Here is a 17,722-nt window from a genome sequence, read left to right as displayed (position 1 = left end):
ACTTCACTGCTCTCTGTGCCAGTAGGCACTGAGACTTGCCTGGAAAACAGAAAGCTGAAGGCGTTGGACTTGTTTCATGTGAAAATGAACTTCTTGGATATTAGGTTGGTTAGACACCTTTTAACCCCAGGGGAAACCTGCTTCCCAAGAGAGCTTGAGGCACATGAAAACCACTATTCCATCTGGTCTGGCTGTCAGTCTTGGCGATCGATCCATTTGCCTGACAGCAAACACATCGCTGTGGCAGGGCTTTCTCCTGAGCCTTGCAAGGGAAACTCAAAGAAGCCAACAGCTCCCTATCTGATACCTATCAAGTCTGGAATCAATGAAGCCAGTTTGTCTTAAGCTGGTGTTCCTCAAACTTCAGTCACTCGTGTATGAATCTTGCTCTAAATACTACCTATACGATTTAAATCACTTGTTAAAATGTAAATGTATACGTTAACCCCATTCTATGCAGTAATACAAATAAAACTACAAGTTTGATTCGCTGCATATATATACTTTTTTTCTGACGGCCATTAATATAAATATGAAACTATGGCAACGAAAAAATAGTTCCACCACATTAGACCTAAAATCATCTCAAGTATCACCACTCTGGCACCGGCTGATATTAACACAAAGTTCTTTTGGGACCTCATTCCAGGTGTATTTTGTGGAGCAACAGATAAATGAACCCCATGTGGACTTCCAAACTATATGTTCAAAAGAGATAATGAGATGACGAGAGATGTTTTTATCTCCAACAGACAAACATCTCAACTTTATTCTGCCCAGTTCCCGATGTTGGTGAGCAACCAAATGGGGTTTACTTGGAAGAAGGTCATGCTGGAGCCTCCGTGAATTGTGCCATACTCAATGGCGGTCTGGTCAGCCAGGTCATCCACTGACTCAATGGGCACATCCATGCGCTGCACGGTCAGGAAGGCTGCCAGGTTGGCCGTGTAGGATGAGATGATGATCAGCGTGAATGCCCACCTATGTAGGAAAAGACGAGGAAGTCATCATTGCCCGGGCACTCCCTGGAGTCTTGGCCCCCAACCCCAGTCCTGCTGTGACATGGGAGAGACCAGGCATCTTTCTTCTGAAAGAGCTTTCAGCTTAGTGGGGGAAGAGAAAGGAGGCAGGGCATATGATGTCAACAGAAATGAATCGAGTTGGTGAGCACTGCCTGGAAGAAGACAGCTGATTTGTTTTTCTTATTTCCTAAAGGAGATGATTATTGGGTTATTATTCAGAAGAGGTATAGTCCATGCACATGAGACAGTTTTGGACACCGTGAGAAATGAGCCAGTGAATGAGCTGCGCGTGCCAGCTCCAAGGGCTCTGTTCAGAGCTAGAGCAGGAGGGCTTCCTCGCCTCCTCGTGCTGAAGCCAACCTTCAAATGTGCATTGCCAGGCATTGATCATCTACCACGAGCTACATCCACTATCTCACTTAATCCCTACAGCTCAGGAAGGCAAAATTCTTATCCCAATTTTACAGGTGAGGAAATTGAGGCTCAGAGAAGTGAAGCAACCTGCCAAGTAACACATTGATATATTCTTTTTTTTTTTTTTTTTTTTTTTGAGACGGAGTCTCACTCTGTTGCCAGGCTGGAATACAGTGGCGCGATCTTGGCTCACTGCAACCTCCACCTCTGGATTCAAGTGATTCTCTTGCCTCAGCCTCCTGAGGAGCTGAAACTATAGGCACATTCCACCCTGCCCAGCAAATTTTTGTATTTTTAGTAGAGATGGGGTTTCACTGTGTTGGCCAGGATGGTCTCCATCTCTTGACCTTGTGATCCACCTGCCTTGGCCTCCCAAAGTGCTGGGATTACAGGCGTAAGCCACCGCACCTGGCCAATAAATTCTTTTTTTTTTTGGAGACAGGGTCCTGCTCTGTCGTCCAGGCTGGAATGCAGTGGCTTAGTCAGGGCTCAATGCAACCTAGAACTCCCAGGCTCAAGAGTTCTTCCTGCCTCAGTCTCCCAAAGTACTGGGACTATAGGTGTGAGCCCCTGTGCCATCTGATAAATTCATATTTTAAAATCAGTTCTATAGATTGTAACAGAAAATCTTTAGTAAAGACGACCTAGTGAAAAGCACCTTTGAACTGCTAAAAGGCTGGAATTAGAAAATACTCTTACAATGGTCATGCCATTTCAAATTAGAAGATTGTCTTATTGAGTAGACAGAACTCATTTAAAATTAGAATAATTTTGCAGCTCACGCAGCATATATCCTAAATCCCTTAAAACCTGTGTGTTCACTTTAGTAGGTTAAACAAGCCTTCTCCCATCTGGCCAACAGTATGGAGCTACGTCTCAATCCCAAGGGGCTCAGAGAGAGATCGTAGCACAGTTTGGGATGGAGAATCACAAATTCTGAATCAGTGGAGCCTGAGTTCATGAGGCTTTATCCATTATAGACACACTAATGATGAATGCATAGTGATTAACACACAGAACTCGGCAACCTGCTGCTGCTGGGTCGATTTTTAAGAGCAGCAGGTCCCACTGCCCTTTTTGCCACTGTGACCAAGAGCTCTTGCTGGCTGTCTCCCCAGGAGTGAAGCAACAGGGGCCTCCTCTGACCCGATGGGCACGTCTACATGGCAGACCACCGGCAAGTGAACTGGGTTTTGGTTCTGGCTGTGTTCCACTGTGAGACCGTGGGGAAAACCACTCACCTACTCTAAGCTCATTTACTTGTCTAATAAATATATGGGGATAATCATGCCTGCTCTGCCTGTCGCTGGAGAGCTGTGAGATAAAATGAAGTAATATGTCATGAGTGATCAGCAATCTGTAAAGGACTAGAGGGATGTGAGATATAGAGAAATGTCTAGAGAGACCATCAGACTGAAAATGGGATGAAAATCATCTGGCTACCTCCTTCTGCCTTCTCTATCTGTGACCTGTAAGTAGCAGGTGTCCCTCCATACCCAAGGTCTGCTTTCCCTGCTCCTGCTTCAGCTCTTCTGCCCTATTGGAAGGTGCTTCTCATGACCATCCCTAAGAAAAGGCCTGGGGCAGGGCGGTCCCCAGGAGGAAGCCAGCGCTCTGCAGCTGCTTAGCTGTAGTGGCGTGTGCTGGGGGTTAATGAGCCCTAGGTATGGACATGACTCAGAATTGGCTACACTCTGGCTACACCCCAGCTGGCTATTTAGGCCACTGGTCACAAGGAAACTGGTCAGAGGGCACAAGCGGCTCAGTGCAAGGCCATCGGCTCTGCTGAGAAAGGGAATGATGCCCGCTTCCGGAGGGGTCAGTGCAGCCTCGCTCCTGTATCAAAGGGCATTTTCAGTTGTCAAACTGGCATTCTCTCCAGCGACATGGTGTTTTCTATCTCATGCTCTGGGTGAGGAGGTCAAGGTAGGCCACAATGGCCCCGTCTTCTGACCTCCCACTCCTCCACAGAACGGACCAAACCGAGGCCCTGATTTAAGAACTAGGAACTTAGTGTGCTGGGAGAGAAGCACACTGACCACCTGGAGTCGGGGCTGGCACAGGCCTGTCACAGCGGCTTCGCATTTGCACTGAGCCCCTTCCCACACACACTCTGGAACAGAGTGACCAAGCCACCTGCCGCCAGCTATTTAAAGCAGTGCTGAGTCCTCCCCTCAGGGCAGGGCAACCTGCAGGACGGCTGGGTCCTGGAGGAGGGATTTCCTGGGGTGAGGGTGGAGCTGACAAGCGGATGAAATGGGCAGTGGGGCCCTAGCTGCATCCATCCGTGTGAGCAGGCACCCCCAGAAGGAAAAGCCCCAGGGAGAAGATGAACATCCTGGCATGCTCCTCTCCCAGGGCTTCTGCCCAGGTTCCCGGATGTTGTGGGACTTCCATGACTCTCCTTGCTGGGACTGTGCATCCTTCTTCCTGGGGACCTGAGCTCCCGTTCTCCATGGTGATCTACTCAGTGACGTCTCCGAACTATCTGGTAACAGGCGAGCATCTCGCCCAAGTTTAAATCCTGCTACATTTGTTGTTTATCAGGGAAAATGGAAACCCCAGACAGGAAGGCGTGGCTGTCTCAGCTGCATTTTCACCTTCCTAACAGCCCAGTGGCTCCTCCAGTAATTCTGTCCAGACCACCCACTCTGGGCACCAGTACTCAAGGGTGGAAACATCACCTGTCCTTTTCCTTTGGCTAAACAGGCTGAGAAGGAAGGGAGAGAACCAAGGTCATAAGTCCTGTATGCTATGGCAGCCAAACCCACAGCAGATCTTTAAGAAAGGATCAAAAAAGTTGTGTTCTGCAAATGTGCCTCTCCAGGCTATACACACACACACACACGCACACACATACAATACATACACACATTTGTTTCATTTTGTTTTTCCTTTGCCCCCACAGTGGTCTAATAACAATGACCAGTCCATATGTTTATGTAGCACTTTCAAGTTTTCAAAGAGCTTTCCCACACATTGAATCATTTGCTCAACTCTGAACGACAAGAGTTTGCATTTTCCCACACCTGCTGAGGTGAACAGGCCAGCAAGCCCCCAGAGCCAGGGGCAGAGACCCAAAGCCTCAGAAGGCTGGTAGAGGGGGCGTGATGTGGCAGCCAGGCTGGCTTCCTCCTGCAGGGACTTCCTGCCAGCAGGCTCATATTTGCATAAATCTGAATATGCCTTCTCAAACCTCAGGTCATTTTCAGGTCAGGAAGTTACCATTGCTTTGCTGAAATTCATCAAGGCTGTTTTGTCACCTCCTCTCCCTTCCTCCCTTTGTTCCCCTCTGCATCCAGACCCCAGAGAGTTTGTAAGGGAAAGGGGACCAAATGGCACAGAGCAGGCCCCATCCATTGCCCCAAGCTTCTGAGTTGGCAGAAAGCACTCGGCTCCTTGCGTGGGTCTGCTGTAAGAGGCAGAGGCTCTGGGGCTCTAGCAGCTAGAGCCGGCTTATCAGAGGGCCCCTTTTGTGTCCCCACCCCACTTGGCCTGGTTCACCTCTGCCTGGGGCCTTACCAGACGCCACTGACACAGCGGGTGGATAAGGCGCGAGGGGCGATGGTGGAGCCCTGCTGCATGAACCCCCCGACCGGAAACCAGAGGCTGTTGCCCAGGGAGTACTGGTTCACCAGGAGGTTGCACCGGCCCTGGGCACATGGGTGTGGGCTGTACCACTCGTAGGGCGTCAACCTGTGGGAGAAAAGGAACATACACTAGTGCCACGGAGGCGGGGTGTGAAGGGACATAGGCAGGCTCTTCTGGCTGGTCTCATCTCTGAGACTGGCCTGTGGCCTTGGGCAAGCCACTTCCCTTTGCTGGACTTGGAGTTTTGCAACCAAAAAAAAATGAAGTGGGTTGAACTGGGTTGATGGTTCTCAAACTTTTTTTAATCAAAGAGACATTTTTACCCTCAATAAATTCTGATGTGGAACTCCAAAATACAAAATAGAGGTGACTCATGCCTGTAATCCCAGCACTTTGGGAGGCCGAGGTATGCGGATTGCTTGAGTCCAGGGGTTCGAGACCAGCCTGGGCAACACAGCGAAAACCCGTCTCTACTAAAAAATACAAAAAATTTAGCCAGGTGTAGTGGTGCGTGCCTGTAATCCTAGCTACTCAAGAGGTTGAGATGGGTGAATCACTTGAGCCCGGGAGGTAAAGGCTACAGTGAGCCAAGATCGCACCACTGTACTCCAGCCTGGACAAACAGAGTGAGACCCTGTCTCAAAAAAAAAAAGAAAAAAAAAAAAAAAGGTGAAAGTGGAGCACCTGAGGCTAGGAGTGTCAAGAGGTGGACAGCCTGGGAAGCTGCTTGTTCTGTCACTGCCACTGACAGGGTGATGAGAACTACGGTTTGAAGACCCCCAGCCTAGAGGAGTGGTCCTCCAGCCTTAGCCTACCTCAGAACCACCAAGCCGGTGTGCTGACACAGATGGCTGGGCCCAGCCCCAAAACTTCTGCGTCGGTAAGTCTGGGGTGAAGCCTAAGAATTCCCAAGTTCCCAGATGATGCTGACACCACCGGGCCAGTGTCCACACTGACAGCTACTGGCCTGATTGGTGTCTAAAGCCAGGCTATCCCCTGTCTGTGTTTCAGACCTCCCCAGAGGCTTTCAAAAAAAAGATTGCTGCTGCTTGAGTTCCATTCCCAAATACTCTGGTTTCATTGGCTCAGGTGGGGCCTGGGCATCAGTGTTTGTTTAAAGCTCCCCAGTGAGTGTAATGCACGCATGGGGCTGAGAAGGGCTGCTCTAAGCTCTGGGCCTTGGGGTGAGGTGGGGACACTGCCCTGCTTTTCCTCTCAGCCTCACCACTGGTGTCTCTCTGAATGGCCCCTCTGATGCCCAGAATGCCCGCTCTTCCCCCACCCGCCAGGGACATGCTTGCAGCCCCAGCCCATTTTGTACTCAAAGTCTTCCAGCTCTGACGAGAGAAATAGTATGCACAGGTGTGCACCCCCCAGGCGGGTGGGGTGCTGTGTGCTCGGTGTTATCTTCACACCGCTCTTTCCTGCACCTGGCCTGATGTGCACTTAGTGTTCCCACTGTCGCTGCCTCCCATTTCCATCTGCGCCTCCCCGCCCCGAGTACAACACAAACGTGTCAGCGTTGGCCCCTTGACCGGTGAGATGTGCTCTGTCCCTCTGTGCGGGTCCTGAGGAGCTGGCTGGCACTCTGGTGCCCCACTTTGTTGGCTCCCAAGCCTACAGACCATTGGTGGGATCTGCAGAACTTCAAAGATACAGATTCTCAGGCCCTTCCCCTGGAGATTCTGAGGTCATGGGACCAGGGAATTCAAATATCTAAAAGCTCCCTACGGGACTCTGAAGTCAGCTTGCTTGGGAATGGCTACCAAAGAGCTGTCGTTTTCAGATTTTTTTTTTCCCTGTAAAATCTTACCCAGAAGTACAATATATAAGAAATAAAAGTAGAGCTGGTCTGGATGAGGAGGAGTTGGGGACCCAGGGCTCTGGCTGCCCAGCCTCTTGTCATTTCACCCCTAAAGGCTCTGGTTGCTCCCAGGAGCCTTTGCAGTCCATAGAACCATGTTTGAAAATCACTACCTTAATACAGAATACTTTAGACTCCAGTATTTTGTGTGTGTGTGTGTGTGTGTGTTGTGTGTGTGTGTTGTGTGTGTGCGCGTAGTGAGGAGAGAGGCCGTATGGTTAGCCCTTTAGCACATTTTCTGTTAACCTTTCTATGATGCTAGATGCTGGAGGGAGTGTGTTTGGATGTGGAGGGGAGGGAAGAGGGGCAGTGTAATACCCCAGGGCTGGTTGAAAGCTCCAGGCTGCTGCAGGTGTGCTGAAGCAGGCGTGTATATATCTGCTCACCAAGCCCCAAGACTTTTCAGGGCCCTTGAGGTGACCTGGGTGTTGTGGCATGCCACACACAAGGGCTCACATCCAAGGGGCAAGTGTGAATTACAAAGCAGTGGCGCCAGGGCTCACGTAGACAGCCTTCTAACGCGGCAGCAGTGTGGTAAAGTGGAGAGGTAAGGTGTCAGACAGCGTGCTAGCTCCCCGTCTCACAGGCCGTCACTGACAGCAGATACTCAACAGTGGCCATGCCTACAGGCCCGGGAGGGCTTGGTGGCACCTGAGCAGCAAACTCTGCCACGTTTGAAAATGACCAGGTTGTCAGCAAGGCCTGTCTTTTTTGGCTGCATCTTGGCCCCAAAGACCTTCCTGATCTTGGGGAGCTTGGTCTCCACTGGAAGAGGTATGTGCGGACAGGTTGATGCAACCCTTCTCTGGCAGGCTGGGAAGTGCCCCCAGGGGTTAGGTAGCCGGTGGTTCCCTAGGGCTCACCATGCAGCAGCTCCATCCCCGCGTGCCCCCCTCAGTCCAGTGAATGAACATGCCCTAGGGGAAGACCCCACCCACGCCACAGAGATGGGATGTGCACTCTAAAACGGTCTGCCCTGCCGCTGTGGCCTGGAGGCAAAGGTAACAACTGAGGAGACACCTGCAAACAGAGCCACGGACAGATTTCCAGAAGCTCCTCCTGAGTAGCTCTCGGCTCCCACATAACAGCCCTTTGTGAGCCTCCACCGCAGTAAGTGGAGGGCTAGCAGCACCAGGGACCTGAGTGAGTGGCCTGGGAGCCACCAGGGCTCATTCCACTTCTTGAGGGTTAAGCTGGCTCTCCTGCAGCTCAGGCTGGTCCAATAGCCTGTAGCCTCGAGCGAAACTACCTTTTCTGTGCACATTCTTGGGAGGCCACAGCCTCAGGCTGCTCCTCGGGTTTTTCCATAGGGTCAGGGCAGCCCCTGGCTTCCTGGGGATCGGGCAGGGCTTATTCTCCCCACTCCCAGGTCTGGCCCATGTGTCTCAACTCAGCACTTCTTGAAAACGCCTCTCTCCATCCCGTCTCCTTGCCTCCTGTCACCAGCCTCCATGGTTCGCATTCGACAGGGCAGCTGTGTTTTCAGAGGCAGACCCAGGCTGTCTGCATAGGAGGCCTTCTCCCTGGCCTGCTCCACTGCAGCCCCCAGTGCCGCCAGTCCAGATTCGCAGGCTCTGTTTCTTGTCATTCAGCACTTTGTGGCAGATCCTTTGTGGCAATGACTGATGCCAGGGCAGCCAAATGCATAGTGCTTAATGGGAGTCATCTTCCTGCCACCCTCACCCCTCCTCTCTTCCCAGGGCTCCTACACAAGCAGGGGGCTTGGGTGGGGCTCTGGGGGGAAGTGGGAGGGACAGGAGGCAGAGGTGCAGAAGCCAAGCCACCTGTCTGCGTCGTGCACAGTGGGGAACATTTGGATGGGCAGCGTGAGGTCGACAGTGGGGCAGAGAGCATTTCAGGTCCCCAGTCCTTCTCCTGTCCCTCTAGTTTGGCACCAAGATCTTCCCAACCCACTCCTCTCCTCCTCCCCACCCCCTCCCCATGCAGTTCCCAGAGGTGGACACGAGGTGGCGGTGTGAGGACAGGGAAGGGAAGAGGAGCGTACCGAGCCACCAGGAAGAGGACACAGCTGACAGCCAGATAGGCTAGAAGCATGAAGAGCCAGACACCCGGAGAAAATGGGTCCAGGAAGGAGAAATAGCCGGGTTTGCGTCCCTGGAAATGGAGAGAAAAACAAGATTCACCACACACATTCAGTCAAAATGACCTTGGGGCAGGCAGGGCAGGGCAGAGGAGGTAGTGAGTATGGGTCTGGCCCCAGTTCCCATTTCTCTGGGTTCTGGGTGATTGGTTTAAATGACACTGGGAATGAGGGTGTAGCCAGGCTGGGCAAACACCACCACCCAGCCCTAACCTCAGCAGGTGACACAGAACAGCAGCAGGGGCCATGCCACTTCCTGGGATGAGGCAGGCTTTGTGCTGGCAAAGAGGAACAACCCTCAGTGCCCCGAAGTACCACCCTGTGTCCTCCAAGGGGAGTCGAGGATGGACTCAGGGAGCACCTTTGAGCTGCTGCTGTCTGCACTGCTAGATTCGACCACAGCATCCCTCTTAGATACTCACATCTTTTTCACAAGGATGCTAATACAACCGGAATCTCTGGGTTTTGTTTGCAGGGTGATCTCACACAGTGAGACCTTCCCCTGTCAACCTCAAAACAGTCCTGGGAGGCATAAGTTATTATTCTCATTTTACAAGTGAAGAAGCCAAAGCCGAGGGCAGTCAGAGATGTGCCCGAGGTTCCACAGCATGTAAGTGGAAGAGCCGGGACCCAAACAAGCCCATGTTTCCTGACTCAAAGCCCAGGTCTCACACCACTGCGCTGTGGGAAAACACGTTGCAAGGCCAGGGATGAGTCTGGCCAGAGTCCTGTGAGCCAGACGATGGAGCCAGGAACGGAATCCTGGGCGCCAAGCTTGCCACCATTCTTCACGGGAAAACAAAAGGGAATGAGAAGGAGTTAAGCCATCTGCTCCACGTCTTTAGCCGTGTGCTCTCAGGCAAGTCCCCACCCCTCTCTGGCCTCAGTTGGAGTGGGACTAGATCCCAGGTGACCACGATCCGAGGTGACCAGTGGCCTATGGACGCATACAGCCCACAGACTTGGTTTACCCTGTAGCATCTACCTCGTTTGTATTAGTTGCCAGCGTTAAATAATTAGGCAACTTCACATACAAATCTAGATTTCTGGCTTTTTAAAAAATGGGGCGATCTTGACACCACTGAGTCCAAGTTCCCAATTGACTGAAGCTGAGTGTGGGCTGCCCACTGGAGACAGGGCACGTTCTCTGCGGCTCCGTGCTGCTACCCTGTCTTGTCCCAGGCTTGTTTCTTTCATTTACTATAAAACCACTGGACTTAGATGCGCTCTAAGGACTACTGTAAATGGAAAACGCTATGATTCTATGAGGCCAGAAATCCAGGAAGTCCATGGATAGGACTGAAAATCAGTACTAAGCTCAGGGTTCTATGAACAGGTCAGCGTTTAAGCTCAAGATCATATCGGCCATGGCGCAACCTACTGTCACTATCAAGGTATGTCATTTTTACACTGGGGTTCCCAGAAACACAAAAGGGAACTCCCTATGTCAATACCGAGCTAAACTCGACCAGCCCTCTGAGCGTTCATTATTCAGGGGAAGCTGGAAGAAGCTGAGAAACTCCAAGTAACAACAGCTGTTTCCACGGCTGCATCTGAGGCAGGTGGGAGCAGACAGTTCTGCACGCTCCTGTTGTATCTGCATAGCCCCCATCATGGGTGATTTCCAGCTCCTCTTCTGGATGCTTTTCCCTTCCTTCTTAGGGAGCCAGTGGGCACACTGTGCTTCCTTCTACCTGCGGTGCAGTTTTACTTTCCTCTTTGAGACAAGAGCCGGAGGGTACACGGAGAGGACGCGAAGACTCATCCTCTGCCAAAAACGGCAGCTGTTCTTGGGCACTGTGGCCTTTCAGCAGCATGACAATGACCTCTCATATGGTCCATCTGAAACTGTTTTTCTTTCACAGTATGGGCTCAGACCACGGAACTGCCCTTTGATACCAATTGCAAGTTCTTTGACCCACTGTGGATCCATGCTCAGTCTGCAGACAACACTCAGGTATTACTGGAAAAATGAAACAACTGGGGGACAAAACCCAGTAACTTAGGGAAGGGAGCAGGAGAAGAATGAGGAGATCATTTAAGCCTGTCTCATCCCGTCATTACATAAATCCTCTAACAGAAGGCAAAGGACTTCAGAGCAGCAGAATCCAAGTCCCCAGTTAATCATTCCTGTGTCCATCACGGCTTGACTGTGTTTCCTTCATCATCCTAAGAGCCAGAGGCAGACACAGGAAGACACAGAGAGGGCAGGATCCATATACAGAGTACGGAATCAGTAACGGAGCCGATCATGCCTATACACCTACCGCAATAGAAATCACTAGCGTGGTCCACTCCTGGGGTCTTTTTTGACCCCAGAGCTTCTCTGAGTAAATGTGCATGAATTCCACGTGCCCTGTCACTTATGGCTGTTTCAATCTGTCTCTCAACTGAAAAATCTATTACTGTTGCTTTCTGACTCTGAAACCCCATTAGATGCTCAATGTCAGAAATCTATACCTGATTATATCACAACAGGTGAAATTGAGGAAAATGACAGCACTATTTAAAGCTGCCATATTTGGTTATAGGTGATAAGGAATGATGCACAGCTGTGGGAAAAATTCCTAGAGACCAAAGTTATAAAACAGAGAACATCACACAAACAAAAACCAAGACATGAACAAAGCTCCCCCAGAAACACACCAATCACGTTGGCAAGGCAACATCTGATTCTACTTGTGATTGACTGACGCCAACCAGAAGAGCAAGGAATGGGCAGTCATTTGAGATTTGGGTCCGGGCTTATACAGCCTTGGCTTAGGCTAAATCCATGCTGTTTCTATGATGCCAAAGAGAAGTATGTTTCTTGCAAGATTCTGAGTGCCCACGATTTTTTTCTATGTGGATGGTTTAGATCACTTTCTTCCCAAAAGACATGAGTTACTGGCACTTGGGGCAAGTCAGGTGTCATATGCCATAGGCATTTCTTCCAAATAATTGATTTTCCTTAGCTCAAAGGAGGTATGATGGTGATGCCTTTCTTTTGAAGAACTAAAAGTGCTTCACTATGTTCTCTTGATTTCAATACCCAATTTTCCATACTGACAGATGGAAGAACTGAGACCCAGGGAGGTTAAGTGCCTCACTCAAATCATTGGTGATGGCTTCAATTTCTCTGGTGCTCATTCATCAAGCTGTGCCATAGGCATGCCACACTCTCCTTCATTCAAATGGCAGCTGTACTGCATCTTCCTCTCCTTTTAATCTTCACATCTTTATTTACTCCAATAAATTCCCTAATTAATCCCACGCCTTCTCCCCAATGCCAGCAAACTCTCAACCTACACACCCTCTTAGAGTACTCTTGAACATTATTTATTTATACCCATCACCATTTATTGTGACTCTGCTGTATTTATAGGCATTTGTATTGATTTATACACGTCTCTGTTGACTGTGAGTTGGCCAGTTCCTTCCGGTGAATACAACCACTTTGGAAGTAGATTGGTGGTTATATATAGTCTATGCCCCAAATGTTGAAGACAGGTCAAGCTCTGCTGATGAAATTGAAAATTAGATGGCAGCAAAATTAGAATTAGCTCCCTTGACGTTTGGACTGTGCATCAGACTGACCGTCAATCAGTATCCCTGATGCTTTTTGACGTAGGGAGAGATGCAAAGGGCTGGTCATCAACTGACCACAATCCTGGTGTGTGTAGGTCCTTCGCACGATAGTAGTGGGGCTATCCATGGAGCTGTGAAGTGGCATTAAACCCCCCTTGCATGCCCAACGTTCCTCTTATCCTTCAAAATAATCTGTTAGCTCATTGATACTTCACTCTATACATACTGGAAGAAATGACGTTCTAGGAAGAATGCAATTGCTTTCCCAGAGTCTGAAGCCAGATTCACAGGGACACCAGAGCCAGGCAGTCAGCACAGGTAGTGAATAAAACCCAGACTCTGGAGCCAGACGGTGCAAGATTGAATTCTGGCCCTACCGTTTACAAGACACGCAATCCTGGATAAGCTGGGTAACCTCTAGGTCTCTGTTTCTTCCTGTGTAACATGCAGGAAATAATAACACCTACCTCATGGGGTTGTTCTGAGAATTCAGTGAGTTAACACATAGAGCTGTATGTATGTTCACTTCTCTTCTGTCTAATGGTAGCTGTGAGTGAAGGGGGAGTGGGGAGATGGTGTGTTACAAAGGCGGGAACTTCCTTTTATACTGATGCCTTCCTCAACGGACAAGAAATACTATACTTTCTCTCTTATGGTGACACATGTTAAAGATGCTTTGGGGAAGAATGCTATCTGGCTACAGCCACTTTTCAGAACTCCTGGAGTTTCTACAGCTATGATATATGCATCATGAGAGTTCCTCTAGGGCTCTCCAGAGAAGCACTTAGGGCAATGCCAGGCTTTCTTCTGGAAGGAGGACTCTTAAAAGCCAGTGATTCCAACCTTTAGAACTCAATCCCTCCTCAGCCTTCCCGAAGAAGTCACTGACAGAGTGGACCAGACATGTGGCAGGTTCTCTTGGATCTGTGTTAGGGCTCTGTAGCCTAGCCACCATTTCCCTACACAAATGCATGATACCAGCTCTCTTCTTTCCCGAAACTCCATCCCCTCCCAGCATAGCCAAGGACAAAGGGTCCTTCATGTGCTTTTTTACAGTCTTTAGAACTAAGTGGCAATTTATAGAAAGGTTGCTTGTGATATAGTCAACTCCCAGCAGTGCCCAATGGTCACTCAAACACTGTCCAGGGCTGAAGAGGTAAGAGAATGCAGTCTCTCCAAGACTCCTGGGAGAGGCAGGAGGAGGTGATTTCTTCCTGTCCCTCAGCAGGATCCCATGGATGGCCTCCCTCAGTGTGTCTGCAATGGATTGTCCTGCTGATATTTTGGTTTAGCATGCGCTTTCCATCTCTGACTCCAAGAGGAAAAAAGGAAGCAAGTAATTAATTCCTATCCATGTAAAGCACCCAGATGGGTCTGTTGCCCATAGAACTCACATGCTAGTGTATCTGTTTTCACTTACCAGCTGAAAATCTGGTGTGAGGAGACCTACATTCTAATCCTGGCACTGACCTGGACTTGCTGAGTGGTGGTGCTAGGCAAGCCACTCAACTTATCTGGGTGCCATTATCTTCTCCCATAGAAAGGAGCACCACGAACGGAGCACTTTAATCCACATGAAGAGGGGCCGTGAGAATTACTAAAATAATGTTGATAACACACCTTGAGCTTCTTCAGAGAGAGGCACTCAGTAAATAACTAATATTAATATGATTATACATTCAGGGATCCATATTTCCATTATATGGGCTATCATGTTACTTAGCTTTAAGGAATAGAACTCTATTCATTTTCCATTTTCTTATAACAGAGTATTAAGCAGTATTAGAAATGATTCACTGGTTTACTTAGCATTGTTCTCCATTTTCCTAGACAGTCTTTCTGAAACGAAACAGACCTTCTTGAAAAACGGGTAATATATCCAGCAATGTCATGCATTAATTTAATGTCAGCATTTATTTCTCCCTCACATTTTTTTTTTTTTTTTTTTTTGAGACAGAGTCTTGCTCTGTCACCCAGGCTAGAGTGCAATGTTGCAATCTTGGCTCACAACAACCTCCGCCTCCAGGGTTCAAGTGATTCTCCTGCCTCAATTTCCTGAGTAGTTGGGATTACAGGCGCGCACCACCACGCCCAGCTAATTTTTGCATTTTTGGTAAAGACACGGTTTTACCATGTTGGTCAGGCTGGTCTCGAACTCCTGACCTCATAATCTGCCCACCTCAGCCTCCCAAAATGCTGGGATTACAGGAGTGAGCCACCGCGCCCAGCCTATTTCTCCCTCACTTTTTAAACACTGTCTGATTTTTCTTTTCCTTGAGAAAGAAGACTCTAGCTAAGAGTTAAGAAGAGAAAAAGAACAGAGTATAAAACTTTCCCATTTGTTAACCAAAGGTGGAACAAGTTGGCATGGAGGGAAAATGGTAAGCTCACATTTTCCAGGGAGTCTCGGATACTCTAGCTGGCTTGGGACCCTCTCTGGGATCAGAGATAGTACCCTCAGATGGGAAAGGATCTTGAAAAATCACCTAAAGCATAGCGTTGACACTGAAAGAAATACACCTATGATACCATAAAGACAGGTAGTTGGACATGTATGGAGATTTGGAGACCAAAAACCTGGTTTCAATGCCCCCTGCAACATTGTGTTGCTTTTCCTCTTTCCTCTGCACTGACTGGGCTCACAGAGTTTCAGAATTTTGTCCTGTAAAATGAGAATCCTACTACCTGCTTCACGGCATTATTCCATTAAACCAGAGACTGTACATGAAAGTGCTTTATAAATTAGGAGACGTGAGTCAACAAACCACCATCTTACACATATTCCCAATTTCCTTGAAGATGTCAATACTGAGTTTTTATTTTAACTTATTTAATTTTCTAAGAGGTGGGGTTTGCTCTGTTGCCCAAGCTGCAGTGCAGTCATAACTCACTATAGCCTCAAACCCTGGTGATACTCCTGCCTCAGCCTTCAAAGTGGCTGGGATTACAGGCGTGCACCACTGCACCCAGCAACAATGAACTGTTTGGGTGAGATTTATTCATGTGGGGGTTCTATGGGCCAAACACTGAATCCCAGGTTGGCTTCTACCACACTCTGATGATGCCTTGCTATAACAGTCAGGGTGTGCTTGAGGAATATAAACTCACTTTAATATTAATCTGAACAAAACATCATTAGGTAAATTGCTGCTGCAGAAAAAAAGAGACAGAAAACTACATGATATACTCTAACGTCAAATACAAATGGTTTTGGTTTTTCATATTCTTTTCCCCTCCATTCACAGGTATATTTGAGAGCTCAAAGTATGCATTAATGCCATAAAACCCTTGACTGCAAAATGTCCTTGGAATTATACTGCCATACCAAATACTAAACTTATCATTACAAGGAGATGAGCTGATGTGCCAGGGAAACCAAGAGTCTTGAACTTCAGATGTTCTGCCACTTGGTTCCCAACCTTGAGGTACCAGGGGACAACAAATGCTAAAGGCTGGACCATCTATATATAGCCTAGAAGCCCATCTGGCCCCAGACACGGATTCTGATACCTTCTCAGGTGGATGCTATGTTGTGTGTGGAATATGCAGGCCTTGAGAGAGAAAGAGAGAGACAGAGAGAGAGAGAGTGCGCACGAGCGAGCAGTGAGTTCAGGTGGCAGCTACAGCCAGACCTGAGCAAAGGCTGCATTTAGGCTGCCTGAAACATCTGCCTCCCACCTCTTTTTGTTCTCAAGACCTACAGGGGTAAAGGCCAGAAGGCAAAAAAAAAAAAAATCTATTTGGGTCACTTGTCCTGCTGCCTGGAATACTGGCCCTGTAGGGTTCCCTAATAGAATCTCAGGTTCCTGGGGCTCAGTGCTGCCCAATCAGGAGCACAAAGGAAAGCACAGCATTCACTGCCCACAGGATCACTGGATTTATGACCTGCCCTCCTTCCTTCCTGTTAAGTAAATACTGCATGTTTAGGATGACCCCATTTTCCATACCAAAAATCATATAAAAATCTATGGTCTGAAAAGAGGGTACCTTTCCCTTAATGTAACTCCCATTGGAGGCTACAAAGGGAGAGAGGGATAAACAAAGAATAATATAATGCAGCCTAAAAATGTTATAATAGAAGCATAGGCAGACGGCAAGCAGCTCCATCTAGGGGAGCCACATGGAAGAGCAAGTGCCATTTGAGCTGGGTATTGAAAGCCAGGCAAGAGTTTGTTAGCTGGCTGAGAGGCAAGCAGATGAGCATGAACCTAGATGAGGAGGCAGGAAGGGTCTGACCTGACAAAAGAGCAGTGAGCAGCAAGGGGCAAAGGCGCCTGCAGGCAAAGACCTGGATGTAAGAAAGTTGAACTTTTTTGTGTGAGTGATGGGCAGCTGGTGAATGATTTCAAGTAGGAGGTTGATATGATTACATTTATTTTTTTTTTTTAAACCAACATCCAGGCTGCAAATAGATTATGAAGGAACAATTAATACACATTTCTTGAGTATAATAGCTAACACTTTACTGTGTATATGTCAGGCACTGCTATGAATGTATTACATACGTATTCTCATTTAATTTGCATGACAACCCATTTTTACAAATGAAGAAGCTGAGATGTATGTGACATGCATCTAATGACTGTAAAAGATGGGAATACACCCAGACAGTCTGGGTCCAGAGTCCATGGTTCTCACTCTGCTGTTTCTTAGTGAATGCATATAATGACTGTTGCCTTTTGATGGGGATCCAGTAATGGGCAAGAAATGCCTTGCCCTAAAGGAGGATACAGGCTGCAGGAATGGCAGCAGAGATTAGGAAAGCCTGAACCAAGGCACAAGTGGTGATACGCAGTGTATCTGAGAACTCTTTGGGAGGTGAGATGACCAATAGAATGTGTAAGGTAAGAAAAGTTAAGGATGGCTCAGGTTACTGGATGGAAATTCCTGATATGGGGCACAGGGAAGGAGGGATAAGTGTGAGTCAGAAACACACGGAATGCAGTTTGTGACACAGTTTTTGGGGTGCCTGTGAGACGTCCAGATGGAGATGTGAAGAAATGTGTCAGAAATACACTACTGGAACTCGGGGGAGCAGCCAGGGTTAGATTCACAGATTTGGGAGGGAGTGAGATTATCCAGGGAGAGTTGGTAGAATAAGAATAGAAAAGGACATTTAAGGTGGGTGAGAAAGAGAAAGAGAAAGAGAGAGAGAAAGAGAGA

At 48.5% G+C, this 17,722-nt stretch overlaps 1 protein-coding gene across 1 annotated transcript in view; it reads right to left on the bottom strand.

Annotated features, from left to right (window-relative positions):
• The window catches only part of GRIK4 (glutamate ionotropic receptor kainate type subunit 4), a 427,684-nt gene that overhangs the window by 26,514 nt on the left and 383,448 nt on the right, over positions 1 to 17,722 (bottom strand). The window contains exons 14-16 of the mRNA XM_025356723.1: positions 8,897 to 9,006; positions 4,959 to 5,132; positions 816 to 981 (exon numbers count right to left, since the gene is read on the bottom strand). Of these exons, the coding sequence (XP_025212508.1) occupies positions 816 to 981; positions 4,959 to 5,132; positions 8,897 to 9,006 (450 nt within the window). The remainder of the gene's footprint in view (positions 1 to 815; positions 982 to 4,958; positions 5,133 to 8,896; positions 9,007 to 17,722) is intronic.

The sequence above is a fragment of the Theropithecus gelada genome, chromosome 14 (genome assembly GCF_003255815.1).
Source record: "Theropithecus gelada isolate Dixy chromosome 14, Tgel_1.0, whole genome shotgun sequence".
Lineage (NCBI taxonomy): Eukaryota > Metazoa > Chordata > Mammalia > Primates > Cercopithecidae > Theropithecus > Theropithecus gelada.
The sequence above is the reverse complement of the archived record's forward strand: the minus strand, read 5'-3'. Positions and strand labels throughout refer to the sequence as shown.